The sequence below is a fragment of the Purpureocillium takamizusanense genome, chromosome 2 (assembly GCF_022605165.1).
Source record: "Purpureocillium takamizusanense chromosome 2, complete sequence".
In the NCBI taxonomy this organism is placed as follows: Eukaryota; Fungi; Ascomycota; class Sordariomycetes; order Hypocreales; family Ophiocordycipitaceae; genus Purpureocillium; species Purpureocillium takamizusanense.
The window spans coordinates 2,537,258-2,552,867 of record NC_063069.1 but is presented as its reverse complement, the minus strand read 5'-3'; the positions used below and the strand labels follow the sequence as shown (position 1 = coordinate 2,552,867).

Genomic DNA, 15,610 nt, shown 5'->3' with positions numbered 1-15,610 from the left:
ACGAGGTACGGGGGGCGCATCTTGGCGAAACGCCTCGAGCAGGCCCAAGTGCATTCGTCATCAACCAAGTAAATAAACGAACCAGGCCAGGGTGCAGTAACATTAGTAGTTGCCGAAGGATGTTAGGACGACAGGCGTCATCGCCAGGGGGGGGCCATCAGTTGGAGGAGGTGCGGCAGCGCCCGTCCGCTCATTCATCAACACCCAGGTGGGGCTGGCCTGCAAGGTGGGGCGCCAGCGCTTCGTTAATATCCTGCCCACCAAAAAATTCCTCCTCTCACCATTCTTTTCTTCTTCAACTCGCAGCAACTGCCATCGGCCACTTTGCTCTCCCCTTCCCGCAGCCTCGTCGCCGTCGCCGTCGCCGACATCGACACTCTTCTATTTCTCGCATGATAGAACTAATAAACCAATCGCTCGTCCTCATCGTCCCGCAGCCCCCTCCGTCTCCCCGTGACGCGAGCGTAGATCCCTACATGCGCATTGGCACTTTCGAAGCTTTGGCGATCCTCTTTCCCGTGGTCGCTAGAGTCAATATGTTGCCTAGAACAATCCCAAATAACCCTGCCAAGGGTTCTTCTCTATCGTGTTACAAAGTCTCAGCGTCAAGCAATGATGAACTTTGCGTCAAATTTTAAGGGAGATACATTTTATTGCGCCCCGATGCCCAATGCTCATATAATGCACGTAGTAAATAAGTTAGTAGCGGCGGCGGCGGCGGCCGTAGCGGTAGCCTTCGCCCCGTGATATATGTGTATGCCGCCTGTATCTTTTACAACTCCTTCTTCTCCGACTGCTCGGCCGGCACGGCCACCTTCTTCTTCGGCGTCTTGGCCTGCTGTTGTCCCTTCTCCCTGGTGGTACTGCTGCCCTCCGCCGCGGCCTTGCGGCTGAACAGCGCCGTCCACACAAACACGACCAGCTCGGAAACGAGCGCGATGAAGCCCGAGCAGGCGAGCTGCCACGACGGGGCGCTCACGCTGCCCAGCGGCGCGCGCGGGAACGAGATGATCCACTCGGCGTAGTACGGGAACCAGCCGTACGGCAGCCAGAACATGGCCTCCTTGCCGTACCAAAACGGCAGGAAATATTGCGGCGCCTTGGTCAGCAGCAGTCGCACCGCCGTGAGGTAGTTGTCGAACTTGCTCCGCGACGCCTCGAGGCCCTTTTCTGCAAGTCGCCAACCGGTACCAATCAGCATCGTCCCCGTCTCGTGTGCGCAGCCGGTGGCAAAAAGAAAAATTAAGGAGAAGGGTGTTGGGAGGGGGACGTACTCGCCGCGTCGAGCTTGTCAAGCAGCTTATCATGCTGCCGCCGCAGCTTGGCCCATTTCGCAAACTCGTCCTGGCTGCTCGTCGCGTTGAGCTCCTGCCGCACGCGGAGGTACTCCGCCTGGAGCTTGCGCTGCTCTGCCGCCGCCTTGGACGTCGACACGGGGAGGTAGTTGATCAACGTCCAGAGCTATATGCGATCTGCGTCAGCCATATCCCGTCTTTTCCACGATCCCTCAATGATAAGTTGAGCCGCAGGGGACACACGCACCAGGCTGTTGATCTGAGCGGCGCCGATGGCGTTGATGACGTGCGCCAGCAGCTCGATGGCGAAGATGACAAACAAAAGGGTCGACATCTTGGCGCCGTCTGGGGGAGCAGAGACAGGAGAGCTCGGGTCGGGGAGGATGGCGGTTGAGCTGGCACTTGAGTGGCATCGTGGGGTCCGGTTGCGCCGCCGTCGGACTCGAGCTGTCCTGTTGGCTGGGCGGGCGCGCTGATGACATAACCCAACTTCAGCGCTTGCCTCCCGCTCCGCCAACGTTCAAGTTACCCGGGAGCCAGGTTGAGCTCCAGACACGCACTTCACTGCGAATTGTGTGTCCACCGTTCAGTTTTCTCAAATGTCCCGGGCGCTCGACAAGGGCGTCAAGGTGGCACTCAAGAATGGCAATCACGAGAGGGTCTTCGAGGAGATATCCTCGGCGCTGATCCAAGCGCACGGCTCCCTGCTCGAGATAGAACTGCTGGGCCAGAGCCACATCCCAGATGCGGACACGACGTTGCTTCAAGACGTCAACGCCATTGCTATACCCAAGCTGCGGCTTGTGCAGGCATTTATCGTCGCCAGAAGGATACTGAACGAGCACCTTGTTCACGGGAAGGAGGTCGCGGAGGACCGGATCCTGCGGGCCACTGCTACCATTCTCCTCATGGACGCCGAGCACCTCACGGCGGCGAATACCCGCAAACGTCTCATATCCAACAACACTTCGAAACATGAACACGTCAGGGAGCTTCTCGGCAAGGAAAAGTACTTCATCGACAGCCTTCTGACGAGTCGCCTTCACCGACACACCAAGTCTCCTGTCCTCTGGAGCCATCGCCGATGGCTGACGGCACAGCTCGGTGACCTTGCCGCGGCGGGCGACCTCGCAGCAGACATACGCGACGTCGTCTTCGTGTCGGCGGAGCGGCACCCCCGCAACTACTACGCCTGGTGCCACGCCCGACAGCTGGTCGCGCTCTCCGCGACGGCGCGAAACGAGCCACAGCGTGCGTTGTTGGACGGGCCGTCGCTGGTGGCGGACGCCAAGCGCTGGTGCTTCAGCCACCACGACGACGTCTCCGGGTGGATGTTCCTCCTGTTCCTGCTCAGGGCATGGACGGGAGAGGCCGCGGGTGTCTTTAGCGAGACGCTGCAGCTCACGGAGTCGTTCCACTGGAGGAACGAGTCCGTCTGGTACTTTCTTCGCAACGTGGTCGCCACCGGGGCGGTGGACGCGGGGCGTAAACAGCAGTTCGAGGCTGCGAGAACTGCGCTCCGGGCAGGCACGCGAGATGGAAGCCTTGAGCAGAGGGCCCTCGACCAGGCTGCCAGCTGGGTCAAGTTCAAGTAGGCGGGGGGGCGAGGATAGCCGACGCACCACCACGACCAGTATTACCCCTTGCCTCTTCGTGTTGTGAAACGAGGTGCGTGGTCTATCTTGTCGGGACGGGGAAAAAGCCGTTTTGGTGTTGCCGGGTTACCGGTCTGTGTTTATCTGGTGCTCGTGGGAGTCTCTCTGCTACTAGTAGACGCAGTTCGGTGGGAGGAATGTTGTCGGCCGCTGGCTCACGAGGCGCCCATTCCGTCGCAAGGCTGTTGCACAGGCATGCGGCGATGGCATCAAGTGGACGTACAGCCATGTCGTAGCCTTTTGACGGGTGACGGGGTGCAATGGACAGAAGCTTGGATATTCGACACTACGTGTGTATCCCGAGGGCGAAGTTTGGCTGCCATGAGCGGCGGCGGCGACGTGCAAGCTGCGTGCCCAGGCGAAGAGCGGGCGTGCACTTCTACGCAGCGAAGGTGGCCGTGAAGCTGGCCGCTTTGCAGCCATCCGTGGACGGCATGAGCATCGGTTTCGGAAAGGCACATGGGAACCGACCTAGCAGTATTATGTCTCAAACATGCGATGGCCCATCCCATCGTATTGCTAATAGTGACCCGACTTTCAACGTTCGACGTGGGACGACGTCTTAGCTTTCCCTGACCAGATATCAGACCACGCTGTCAGGAAGCGCGGCTGTTGCTGCTCCTGGATATGGTGGATCGCCGTCGACAACCGGCCCACGCCCTCATGAGTTGTGCTGGTTCCTTGATCACCTCACTCTTTCACCCGAGCATCTCTCGCCAGGACCACGGAGATGCCCACCCGTGAATATGGGCAGAGAATCACAAAGCCTCCGAAAAGTGTGAGATGGTGACGGTGGGACGTTGCGATGCCAGAAGAGGGTGATTGATAGTCTGCTACTGCCCTCTGCGGGCTAGGACGTACAGGAGCGTAATGTAATACTTGCTCCTACTACGCTTGTCGGTATCTGAACCTTTGTCGAGCATTTCGTTTGTGCTGTCTTGACCCATATGGTGCAAGCGAGGGAGGGCGGGCGCTTACCCTCGGGGAACAAGCACCGCGGGGCGCCAAAATGCTGCGTGCCTTCTTTGGTCAAATTCGCTGCAAACGATCGCCCCCCGCCTGCACGTCGCGAGTCGTCATCGTGATCTCGGCGGTGCTGTGCCTCGCCGCCAAGGTCAGACAGCGTCGGCGGTGCAACGCCAGACGCGAGATCAGGCAGCTGAGCGGCGTTGGGAGATCGCTTGCTTTGCCAATGCCAGGCTTGTGGGCTTTTTTTTCTGTACTAACGTAATGCACGTTGCGTGCAGACACACACACACGCAAAGAATTACAAAGTACATATACTTTACATGTGAGCAGCTGTCAGGAATGCAGGTAATATACATACCTAGGCAGTAAACACGGACAATTGAGAGGGCGCAGCAGACACACGAGGGCGGTCCAGGCTCGGCCGCCCTCGCCAACGGCCTGCCCTCGCAGGGTCTGAAACAAGAGGCTACATATAATCACGAATCCTTACTACGACATGCGTAGTACGAACGAACGAACGTATGTGTACGAAGTACATACGTACGTGCGTAGCAGTTGGCACCAGCGGTGCAGAGAGGCCCATGCATGCCCGCAACACACACAACGCCGTCACAACTCACGGGCGGCTCTGCAGACATTGTGACAGGCGCCGTGACGTCTTTTCCCCCTGGCGCGCGGCCGGCCTTGACTCTCGAGGCGCCACCCGCCTAGGTAAGTACCTACGTTAGTAGTACGATCTTGGCCCATCGCCTAGACCTGCTGCGGCCGGCTCACAATGGGCATGGGATAGGCGCGCGCGAGCGCTGGGGCCGCCAAAATGAGTCTGAAACGGTGGACGGCATTGGCGGCGTTGGCGGGAGGTGTCGAGTGCCTTGTTGGGGTTCATTGGGGGGTCGCCATGCGTGCATTGTATGTACGTACTCTGCAACTTCAATACTTTAGTACCTACGACCTGTGTTCGTACAAGACGGCGGCTATTTTTACCCTGTCTCGTCAATGTGTGAGTAAACACGTCGATTCATGAAGGTGAACCACACGGTTCGGTTCCTTGCCCTCTGTTGTTTGTTGGTTTTGTTTTAGTGTGCCGTGTCATGCCGTGCCCTGCGACATGGGAATGCCAAACATGGAGAGAATAGATGAGATGCCCATGCCGGGTTGCGAAAGCCACATCCACGTCAATATTGCGACTGCCAACCCCCGCCCCCTGGCGAGCGGTGGGAGATCAACATGGCCCCCCCTGTTTACGTGGGGTGGGCAAGGGAAGGAAAGCATTGGGCAATGCAACCTAGACCAACAGGGATCTGCAAGAAGCAGTACGTAGTACTACTAGCAGTAGCGGCAGGTGGATGGCAATCTGAAGCTGGAATTGCTCGCTGGGTAAAAGGCGCAGTCAGAGAGCGAGAGAGAAAGGCATGTATGTGTGATGGAAGCTTGTCCGATGCACCGCCGCGAAGGAGCGTTTACTTAGTAGTTTGCAGTGCACCGCCAAGGGGCAACTAACAGTCAGTCTACGCCTTCACCGTCGTCGAGTTCGGTCGCGCGCGACCGTGTGGAAGGTACCTACGCACCGATGTGCATGTGCCTCAAGCGGAGCGAGGCCGAGAAACATGCATGCAAGCATTGATTGCATGTGCTCGGATGCAAAGCCGATCGACTCGTCTAGACAATTGAATCAATTGCAGACGGCTGCCCGCCCTGAACCTGCGGCGCATTGCGCATTGTAATGAGAGACGGGGTTCGCCGCTGCGAGGAAGATGTATTTGCATGCACGGTGCCAACACGACGGCGAGTGCGAAAGAAGTGATGAGACTGGCAAGCCCCTGATACTGTAACGGTGGTGATGATGAGGATGAGGATGAGGATGATGATACCTAACTTACTTAGTGGTGCGTCAGCGGCCGTCCCTTTCGAGGCGCCGAATTGGCCTGTCGATCGGGAGGAGCTTGGGGCATTTGGGGCGTAGGTCCCACATCCACCAGCGGCAATTCTAGCGGGACCGAGCTCCCTCTTCCCTCCCCCCCTCGTCTCGCTCTCTCTCTTTCTCTCTCCACATGGGTACTACAGGTACTAGGTAGTTAGCTATCCGTCTGCCCTTACGACGCTTTGTAATCGGATCGAACCGTACAGGTACTACCTAGTACGTACAATATGCACCGGCAAGCAAATGTGCTTCTGAGCAGGCTCTGGTATCGAGAGCAACAGAGACCATGCCGGCGACGGTGCACTGGCAGGCACCTCAGGCTTGTGCGCAGGCAGGCAGGCTGGCTGAGCTGACCAGCTGCGCAGATACGAGGCGGCGCAGGCGGCACCACTGCCACCACCACCACCACCATCGCCGCCGCACGCAAGGGCTCGTCTTCCCCAAAAGCCGCTTTTCAAGACCAACAAAGCCCAGCCAAGCTTGCCAAGTCACAGCCCAGGGCCAAGCGCCCTCGTTTCCAACACATCTCCGCAGCGTCTCGTGGCTCGGAAAGTCTAATGCCGGAGCGTGGTAGGGTCGCCCGCGGCACCGGCGGCGGCCAATTGGCACCGAGCCACAGCCGCTACAGCGGGTTGCGCGACCGCCCGCACAGCAAAACCTACCGGAGGGCCTCGTCCACGGCGCGCCCGCCGAGCCCCCGATGAACTTGGAAGCTCCAACGACAGCGGGTCTGGTGTGCTGCCCCTCCCCCCCCCGTGTCCCGTCGGGTTGAAGTCCATCGTACTAAGGTGCCCGTCATGGCATCATCAGTGGCCACTGCGCTGACGCGCCGTCCGTATATGGATCCATCCGCGCATCCGCCGACGTCAACGGTGGGCCGCCTTCGGCCCCCTTCCAAGGCTTCCTCCGCCCAAGGAATGGATGGATACGATACTACGTACTACTACTAGTATTACACGCAGTGCGCCGCCACTCTCGAGAGCGCCATATCCAAGGTAATCGTGCAGGCATCAAAAAGTTTCTTTTGCTTTCAGGGCTTGCGAGGCGCACGGAACAGGGACAGGGCACACTGGGCAACACGAGTTCGATATTCAGCCCAGCTGAGCCCAGCCCAGCGGCATCGATCGGGCGGACAAAACCCGCGCTTGGACCCCATTTCTTCATGGCCGCCGTTGATACTAGTACATAGAATCATCGAGGTAGGTCAAGGCAAGTACTAGATCTAGCACTTGTACTTCGTACTGTAGGTGCATGTGCCGCCTGAGAGCCAACATGCAGCGTCGGACATTGCCCAGCTGCGGGTGATGGGACGGGGGGGATGTCTGTCGGCCTGCGGCGCGTGAACATTGTCCAGGGCGCCGGCAGGCGTGCAGCCATTGTCGGCCGAGTCGCATCCATCTTGGTGGTTACCGGTCATGTCGTGCGTTGTGCTGCTCTCGTCTCGAGTGCATCTACGATACAAGGTTTGTGCATCCCAGCCGGGGTCCCGGCTGCACGTCCCCAGGGGCGGCGGGGCCCCTCCACTCCCATACAGGTACGTACCGCTAGCCCCGAGTACGTAGTACCCACCACATCACCACTAAGTTCACCCACCCCGGCCAGGACAGTGGAGTGCCCTGCCCCCGTCGACACCCGGGCCAACCGCTGGCATTCCCTGAGACCCTCTGGCTTCCAGGGCGGCCCTGCAACCCGGGGCCACGACCCACCGTTCCAGTGATTGACGCGAACCGCTCCGGTGCCCTGCCCTGCCCTGTGCTGTGCCGTGCTGTGAGCTGTGCCGTGCTGCCCTGCCCTGCCCTGCCTTGCCCTGGACTCGAGCGCCTGCTCGCTGCTCTGGACCCGACACCACCTCAATCGGCGGTCGTGGCACGCCGCCGTGGAGCCATTGGATGGATCAATCAGATGGACCATGAGGGTGCGGCCCTTCCATCGGGTGGCTCGTGCCAACGACAACCGTCCGTCCTCCGTCCTCCCCACCTCCCCCATCATCATAATCATCATCGTCGCCGTCGTCGTTCGTCGTCGTCGATTTGCACCTCACGGCTTCTCTATTCTCCCATTTGTTTTCTCTTTTCCGCCTTTACCATTTGGGGAACAATACTAGTATAGCCTCTCGCTTGAATTTTTTTTGTTTCTTTGTTTCATTTGCCCGCCGTTTTGTTTCGTCCTTTCTTGTAAAACAGCAGCAGTCCGCCTCTCCAGCAGGGGGATAGCCAGACACGGCCCGCCTCCAGTTCGGTTGCTCTGCCAAGGCAGGCAACGCGACCTCTTCTGTTCAGCGCGGTTTCCCCTGTCGTCTTGGTTTCTGTTGAATTGGTCTTGTTCCTGGTACGTGAGCGTGAACGCATGCCGAAATCTTTTCCTCCTATTTCATTCTTTCTTTCTCTCTCCCTTTCCCCCCTCCTCGCCTTTGCAAACGACCTGCCTCGCTCACACGTCGCTGGTTCCTGCAGCATCTCCAGCGGCCGTCAGCATCTTCACCGCGAGTCCTGCTCGACTTGCATGGGAATTGCTGTTTCGACCAGCGATGCCACATAATATCTAATTACTCGTTATCGGACCCCATCTTGCCAGCGCCCGTCCGCCTTTCTCCCTCGTGGACACCCGCGTCTTCGCCGCCGAAACCGAGCCACTGCTCTCGACTGCTCTCGACCCGTCAAACCCTGCTGCACCACTCGCCACGGACCGACAGCCTCCTGACCGAATTGGGCTCTCACGGCCACCCGAGGGCCTCGTCATACCTCGGCAGCGAGATCCGCGCTTCACTCGCAGCTTCCCGTGCCGTGGGTAACGCCAACAGGTACGACGATTGTGCCCGTGGCACGACCTCACCATGCATACTCTGCCGCTTCTGCAGCTGGCATTGTTGACATCATCCGTGTCCGCCTTCTTCCCGTTCGCCCCAGACTGGCTGCAGAAGCAGGACGGAACGTTATCCGCGCGCGAGGTGAATCGAGATGTTGACGGGGAAGGTGCGTCAGGGTTTAGCTTGGGTCTTCAACGGAAGCCAGATGTGGTCAGTTCATTGTATGAGTCGTCTGGTCCCACGATGACGGTGCTAACTCTCAGATTCAGACTTCAACGAAGCCCGCCGAGAGAGCCGCCCGAGAGGCCAAGCGTCTCGCGACCAAGTATCAACGCTCCCATCCAGCTCAAGGCGAGACCTCTCCTGATGTCGTGAGACGATCCAACCAGTATCCTGTCACGGGGGCCGACGACCCTTCTAAGGACATGACTGCCGGAGTCAACCAGGACGGCGCCGATTACTCATACTTTGTCAAGGTGAAGCTCGGATCAAAGAGCAAGTCTATGTACATGCTGGTCGACACAGGTGCCGGTTCTAGCTGGGTCATGGGCTCCTCATGCACAAGCAAGGCCTGCACAATGCACAGCACGTTCGGCCCCGACGACTCAAGCACGTTCAAGACCGCCAACAAGGACTTCTCCATCTCGTACGGATCGGGTACCGTTAGCGGTACGCTGGCCACCGATACCATCTCCTTGGCCGGCGTCTCGTTCACGTATAACTTTGGCCTGGCCTCCAATACGTCAGACGATTTTACACGCTTTGCGTTTGACGGAATTTTGGGCCTGTCCATGAGCCAGGGCGCTAACGACAACTTTGTCAAGTCGATGGGAGACGCCAAGAAGCTCGACAAGAGCATGTTTGCCGTCTCCCTGAACCGGGCGTCGGATGGCACCAACACGGGCGAGATACGATTTGGCTCCACCAACTCGGACAAGTACAAGGGCGACATCACTTACACGCCGGTGAGCTCCAGTGGTGGAGACTGGGCCATTCAACTCGACGACGTGACGTACGACGGATCGAAGGCGCAGGTCGGTGGAGTCAAGAGCTACATCGACACGGGCACGTCGTTCATCTTTGGCCCTGCCGACCTGGTGAAGAAGGTGCACGGCGTCATCCCCGGCTCGGAGAGCGGCGACGGGCTGACGTACACGGTTCCCTGCGACAGCAAACCCTTGACGCTGACTTTTTCCGGCGTCGACTTTGCGATATCCCCCAAGGACTGGGTGTCGCCCAAGGACAGCTCGGGCAAGTGCACAAGCAATATTTACGGGCACGAGGCTGTGCCTGGGGCCTGGCTCCTCGGCGACACGTTCCTCAAGAATGTGTATGCCGTCTTTGACAAGGACCAGAAGCGTATCGGTGAGTAGCAATGGGACCCAGAGGCCTTTGGACGTTACTGACAGCTACGCACAAGGTTTCGCCAAGCCTGCTGGTGGCAGCCAGACAGGCTCGAGCTCTTCTAGCGGCAAAGGAACTGCCTCGGCGACGGGAACCTCGACGCTGTTGGCCACAGGCGTGAGCTCGCAGCAGTCGGGCAAGCCGACCCTGGGCCTCGGCGGCCATGAGACGCAGTCCGGCGGCGCCACGGCTACCGGCGATGCTACCAAGCCGACAGAGACGTCGCATTCTGCGGCCCCGGCCGGCGGCGCGCGCATAGCCACCAAGCTCTGCACGGGCATTGCGATGGCGGCGCTCCTTGCAGCGCTGGTCTGATTGTCTGAGGATGACGAAAGGCAGCCCATCCCAGGACAACCCATTTCGCCGCTGATGACGGCGATGCCCACAAGTGATTGACGAGTTGATGTCCTAGACGGGGCGCAGTTGGAGCGCCAATGGATAGATTATGTCCAGGTGGATGGCGACATAGTCGCATCAGTCAAGAGTCTCGAGACGACTCACAAACACACACACGATACCCATTGGGGGCCCACGCGATGGAGCAAGGGGAACGAACGGCCCCAGCAGTTGACTGGCTTCTACCCCGAACATGGGGTTTACATAAATGTAGTGTATATGTAGTGTAATGCAACAGGCATCACGGCAAGGTTTTCTCCCATTCATTGCATGCACATATCTATGCAAGCCCGGTCGCGTCCAAGCAGCGCCGGGGCAGGTGTCGCAGCCGTCGCAGCCCCTATACTGCGCGACTAATCTCGACGCCTACCCCTATTGCGGCTGGCCAGACGTGCACCAATGACGCGGGCAGCTGGAGGTGCAGCCGGAGCGAGGGAGCTCCTCCACTGTTTTCAGGCGCCGCCTGCTCAGGGCGCCCGCCGACATCTGACATAATCACGCCTGTACCTAACTAGTACGCAGCGAGGGTGCTGCTGCTGCGACGGTGTTCCAACACTGGAAACGGAAGTGTCAAGTGCCAACCTGGCTGGAGAGCTCCAGAACCCGTCATCACTGCAACACCCACCTCCGAGACAATCTATCCACCGTCGTGACGCAGCGGCTGTTCTGATTGCATCGCACCGGGCACGACGACGGACCACGACTGGGCGTCCCGTACCATCCCAGAGCTGTCCGGGAAGCGCCTCGCGCCCTTCCTCCCTTGCTGCGCCGGCCAAGTCGCTGCGCGCGCCATCAGGAGTCAGGAACTCAAGCGCCCAACTGACCGACTGACCCGCGCAAGCAGCACCCCGACCCGACGGCTCGCGAAGATGTGCACGAGAGGACGACCCGAGATCCTCATACCATGATACCGGCCAAGAGCAATGGCGAGCCGGCGGGGCACGACGAGGGGCGCGGCCTGCTGGCAGGCGGCCATGAGGAGGAGGACGACGACTTGGGCACACACGTGGTGGGCACCGAGGGCGAGGGCATCAACGACAAGCCCGTGGCCGGGCTCCAGGCGTCGCCGCGGACGGCCCACCGCGTGCAATTCGACCTCACGCCCGAGGTGATTGGCGTGAGCAACGGGTCGGCAGGCAGCGGCGGCAGGACGTCGTACTCGTCTGACGAGGCGAGCCGGAGCTTCGACCTGGACGTCGCCGAGGGTGGGCGCGGGGAACGCCACCATCACCGCGTGCCCCTGCTGACGGATATGGAGGCGCCGAGCGTGGCCGTGGCGAATGCGTGGGGCGACGACGACGACGACGACGACGACGCTGCCGCGGACGAGCTGCACGCCGAGATGCGGCGGCCCAAGTCGGGCCTCAAGTCGGCCTTTATGAACATGGCCAACTCCATCATCGGTGCCGGCATCATCGGCCAGCCGTACGCGATCCGGCAGGCCGGTCTCCTGGCGGGCATACTGCTGCTCGTGGGGCTGACCATCGTCGTCGACTGGACCATCTGCCTCATCGTCATCAACAGCAAGCTCAGCGGCACCAGCAGCTTCCAGGGCACCGTGGAGCACTGCTTCGGGCGCGCAGGGCTCATCGCCATCAGCCTCGCGCAGTGGATATTTGCCTTTGGCGGCATGGTGGCCTTTGGCGTCATCGTTGGCGACACCATCCCGCACGTGCTGCTGGCCATCTGGCCCGATCTGGCACAGGTGCCCGTCATCGGGCTGCTGACCGACAGGAGGGTGGCCATTGCCGTCTTCGTCATGGGCGTCAGCTACCCGCTGACACTGTATCGGGATATTGCCAAGGTGAGTTTTCATATCCTCTTGGGTAGGACCATCCTCTTGGGCAGGACGTGCCAAGCTGACGGCATGGGGCTCTGCAGCTGGCCAAGGCGAGCACGTTTGCGCTTATCGGCATGATGGTGATCGTGTCGACGGTTTTGATACAGGGGGCCTTTGTCCCGTCGGAGACGCGGGGGTCGTTCAGCGTGCCCCTGTTGACTATAAACGGGGGCATATTCCAGGCCATTGGCGTTATATCCTTTGGTATGATTTTCATAGCCGCCGCCGCTTGCTCTTTCCCCCCGTCCATGATCCCGGCTAACATGCGACGCTGATTAGCCTTTGTGTGCCATCACAACTCGCTGCTCATCTACGGGTCTCTCCGGACGCCGACAATCGACAACTTCTCGCGGGTCACGCATTACTCGACGGGCGTGTCCATGCTGGCGTGCCTCGTCATGGCGCTCGCGGGGTTCCTGACGTTTGGCGACAAGACGCTGGGCAATGTGCTCAACAACTTTCCCTCGGACAACAGCATGGTCAACGTGGCGCGCCTCTTCTTCGGGCTCAACATGCTGACGACGCTGCCGCTCGAGGCGTTTGTGTGCCGCGAGGTGATGCTGACGTACTGGTACCCGGACGAGCCGTTCAACCTGCGGCGGCACCTCATCTTCAGCACGGCGCTGGTGGCGGGCGCGACGGGTATCAGCCTGCTGACGTGCGACCTGGGCGTCGTCTTTGAGCTGGTGGGCGCGACGAGCGCCGTGGCCATGGCGTACATCCTGCCGCCCATGTGCTACATCAAGCTCACGACGAGGAGCTGGCGCACGTACATGGCGTACGCCGTGGTGGTGTTTGGCGTTGCCGTCATGGTCATCAGCGTGATACAGGCGGTTGGCAAGATGATAAACGGTACGTCTTGTTTGTCCCTCGAGCTCGACAACTTGCAGAAGGGTGTTTTGCTGACGGTGTGAGGACAGGCTCCGAAGGTCCTGCGGCGTGTACATGATGGACGTCATTGTGGGCTACGGAGACACATTCGAGTCAGCGTGTACGATATGGATGGAACGGAGGACTGTATATGTAGAACCAGGCAGGGCATGGCATACCGGGACGAGCAAAGGGGGGTGTCGTGTCAAGACGCCCGTGATTATAGTGCACTTGGTGTTTGCGAACAGCATGGGGCCGGCAGGAGGAGGAGCAGGAGGAGGAGGAGCGGCAGCAGAACCGCCAGCAGCAGCAGCATAAGGGCCTCCCACCCGCTTTGAATAGGGACAGCATAGTACCAGGCATGGGCGTCTTGCTTGGGCCCAGATAGAATTCGACGATACATGCATCGAACATTATGGCCGGGACGGCACCAGCGGATCCGTCGCGCGCGCGCGCACCGGGCCGATGCGATGGCGGGAGAGGGGAGAAGGTGCCGTTGTGCGCCTCGGCCGCAGCAGATCCCACAGTCCGACGCCGCCGCTGCGTCATGAAAGAGACAGGTAAGGCCAGCCGGGTCCAATTGAGAACCCGAGTTAGGTAGCCTATCAAGTAAGAGTCACCTGAGCTCGGCGGTGCATCCGAGTCCGAGTCTGAACCTGATCCCTTCCCCCGCCTTGTGGAAGCAACCCAGTGCCCGGACTGCATTGGCGACGAGCAGTTACCTCACGGGAAGCGGATATTTCAATGGTGCCAGCCTACTGTAAGGAATGACCATTTCGATGACCACCACTTGACAGAGAGAGAACATGCCGAGCAGCGTGGCGAGGCAATAATATCTAGGTACCCAGAATCATCTGCCCCTTCCTTCAAGTGATTCAAGGCTGGTTTTGCCATTGCAATGCTATTCTCCACTGATACAGCTTGGGCCTTCCTTCTTAAGAAGTAGCTGCCTGATGAGAGGCAATGGTCTATCTGAAGAGAAGAGAAAGAAGACAGGATAAGGAACAGGTGCAGCTAAGATAGCCTTGCATTACGCGATCTACACCTTCTCCTTGGACATGATATCCATCAAGTAGTCTACATCGTCAACCTCCCCTTCTAATGCAACAGATGGACCCGGTCTCCGGAAAAAGGCAGACTCAAACTCAGGCGGGTAGAAACCTGCGTATTCCCAATCGACGATGGCCGCAATCTTGAGAGTGTCGGGGTCGGCAATGACATTATTTGCAGAAAGGTCATTGTGGCAGAAGACAAGATCCGGCGTCTCCCGCGGCTGCATTCTCCACGGCCGACCATTGGATTTTCTCATGATGCGGTATGGTGGCAGAACCTACAGACGTGTTAATTTTTTTTTTTATCAGGTAGCCAAATTATAAAGAGCCTCACCACACCGCCGGGGCCACCCCAGACACTAGATTTCAACTTGCTCATCGTTTCCATGTGAGCTTGGAGCTCCTTCGCAACAATCTCCTGCTTTGCGGCATCCAGGTCGTTCATGCCAACACCTTCGACATATTCAGTGATGAGGTAGGCGGCACCATCGTCCTCGAAGCAAGCGTAGAGCTTCGGCAATGGGAGGTCCGTATTCTCGGCGAGAAATTGGATACAAGCACCCTCATTCAGGACACGTTCAAGGTTAAATAGTGGTATGGGCATATAGCCATTGTGCTTCTGCCATTCAGTTGGTCGTAGAGTTCGCTTGATCCAGACCTGTCCAACTCTGTAGTATTTCCTTTCGTGAGTAATCGCAATACAATGCTCCTCACGCTTTGCGTTTAGTTCTTTGTTAGTAGGAGGTGGCATCTTAGACGGTGTTTGAAGTCTTGGTCAAGCCTCAAGTAGCCAGAATAGCTCTGTTTAGTAGATAAAATGGGCGGTAATTGTTATAGATGATGATGAAACGTTCGTTTGTGCTGTTAAAATGCGGAGACGTCTCTACGACTACAGTATAGTAGAAGTCATCTCTATGAATAGCAGTACTTAATTACAATAAGCCGACTATCACTAAAACACGTGATCATTATAAGGGTGTTTTACTGTATTATTAACTCATCCCCGCGCTGGGGCCTCGTGCCCCTCGGTCATGTGTGCATTCGGGCATCCATCTCAGTTCATCTAGTATCCCATCCAGCCATCCCCGAGGGGGGTGGGTCGGGGCCCAAGGCAGTAGCCCTCCCAAGCAACAACGATGTCGGCAGCAGTATCAGCCAGTATCAGCAGCAGCAGCCTTGTCGACATGTACAGCAGAGGGCTTGTTTTTTCCCCCCGGTCTCCTCCTTATTCGGGCCTCCATCGTGTGTTGTGCAACCGTACCTAGATTTGCACCTAGAACCTGACCTACCGTGCAGTGCGATGCAGTGCGGTGCAGTGGCGGGGAAGGAGGGGATGGCACGGGGGGGAGCATGTGCCCGGTTTACACGCGAGGCAAGTAATAAACTGCCCATCCACGGCCCC

At 58.8% G+C, this 15,610-nt stretch overlaps 5 protein-coding genes across 5 annotated transcripts; 3 read left to right on the top strand and 2 right to left on the bottom strand.

Moving 5' to 3' along the window:
- Nucleotides 1-772: 772 nt before the first annotated feature.
- On the bottom strand, nt 773-1,629 carry GET1 (GET complex subunit get1; the record flags this gene model as incomplete). The annotated part of the gene is made up of 3 exons (XM_047983620.1): nt 773-1,170; nt 1,275-1,461; nt 1,543-1,629. The coding sequence occupies 3 exons, from the start codon at nt 1,627-1,629 to the stop codon at nt 773-775; spliced, it is 672 nt and encodes a 223-aa protein (XP_047839592.1).
- A 178-nt stretch (nt 1,630-1,807) lies between these two features.
- Nucleotides 1,808-4,167, top strand: JDV02_002579 (uncharacterized protein). Its single transcript, XM_047983619.1, has one exon. It carries the CDS (start codon nt 1,895-1,897, stop codon nt 2,888-2,890), a length of 996 nt encoding a protein of 331 aa, XP_047839591.1. The 5' UTR covers nt 1,808-1,894; the 3' UTR covers nt 2,891-4,167.
- A 3,551-nt stretch (nt 4,168-7,718) lies between these two features.
- On the top strand, nt 7,719-10,710 carry JDV02_002578 (uncharacterized protein). Its single transcript, XM_047983618.1, has 4 exons — nt 7,719-8,168; nt 8,294-8,856; nt 8,916-10,011; nt 10,067-10,710. Exons 2-4 carry the CDS (start codon nt 8,674-8,676, stop codon nt 10,363-10,365), a joined length of 1,578 nt encoding a protein of 525 aa, XP_047839590.1. The 5' UTR covers nt 7,719-8,168; nt 8,294-8,673; the 3' UTR covers nt 10,366-10,710.
- A 215-nt stretch (nt 10,711-10,925) lies between these two features.
- Nucleotides 10,926-13,788, top strand: JDV02_002577 (uncharacterized protein). The gene is made up of 4 exons (XM_047983617.1): nt 10,926-12,250; nt 12,328-12,490; nt 12,566-13,138; nt 13,207-13,788. The coding sequence occupies exons 1-4, from the start codon at nt 11,351-11,353 to the stop codon at nt 13,233-13,235; spliced, it is 1,665 nt and encodes a 554-aa protein (XP_047839589.1). The 5' UTR covers nt 10,926-11,350; the 3' UTR covers nt 13,236-13,788.
- Nucleotides 13,789-14,155: 367 nt separating this feature from the next.
- Nucleotides 14,156-15,114, bottom strand: JDV02_002576 (uncharacterized protein). Its single transcript, XM_047983616.1, has 2 exons — nt 14,543-15,114; nt 14,156-14,486 (listed from the first exon to the last, which is right to left on the bottom strand). Exons 1-2 carry the CDS (start codon nt 14,957-14,959, stop codon nt 14,196-14,198), a joined length of 708 nt encoding a protein of 235 aa, XP_047839588.1. The 5' UTR covers nt 14,960-15,114; the 3' UTR covers nt 14,156-14,195.
- Between the last annotated feature and the right edge of the window lie 496 nt (nt 15,115-15,610).

Excerpts from the sequence above, each read along its gene's own strand:
- JDV02_002578 (XM_047983618.1), top strand. The coding sequence starts at position 8,674 with ATGCATACTCTGCCGCTTCTGCAGCTGGCATTGTTGACATCATCCGTG. Across the intron at positions 8,857-8,915 it reads TTCAACGGAAGCCAGATGTG|ACTTCAACGAAGCCCGCCGA; the intron begins GTCAGTTCATTG and ends TCTCAGATTCAG. Across the intron at positions 10,012-10,066 it reads CAAGGACCAGAAGCGTATCG|GTTTCGCCAAGCCTGCTGGT; the intron begins GTGAGTAGCAAT and ends GCTACGCACAAG.
- JDV02_002577 (XM_047983617.1), top strand. The coding sequence starts at position 11,351 with ATGATACCGGCCAAGAGCAATGGCGAGCCGGCGGGGCACGACGAGGGG. Across the intron at positions 12,251-12,327 it reads TGTATCGGGATATTGCCAAG|CTGGCCAAGGCGAGCACGTT; the intron begins GTGAGTTTTCAT and ends GGGGCTCTGCAG. Across the intron at positions 12,491-12,565 it reads CATTGGCGTTATATCCTTTG|CCTTTGTGTGCCATCACAAC; the intron begins GTATGATTTTCA and ends GACGCTGATTAG.
- JDV02_002576 (XM_047983616.1), bottom strand. The coding sequence starts at position 14,959 with ATGCCACCTCCTACTAACAAAGAACTAAACGCAAAGCGTGAGGAGCAT. Across the intron at positions 14,487-14,542 it reads GGGGTGGCCCCGGCGGTGTG|GTTCTGCCACCATACCGCAT; the intron begins GTGAGGCTCTTT and ends ACACGTCTGTAG.
- JDV02_002579 (XM_047983619.1), top strand. The coding sequence starts at position 1,895 with ATGTCCCGGGCGCTCGACAAGGGCGTCAAGGTGGCACTCAAGAATGGC.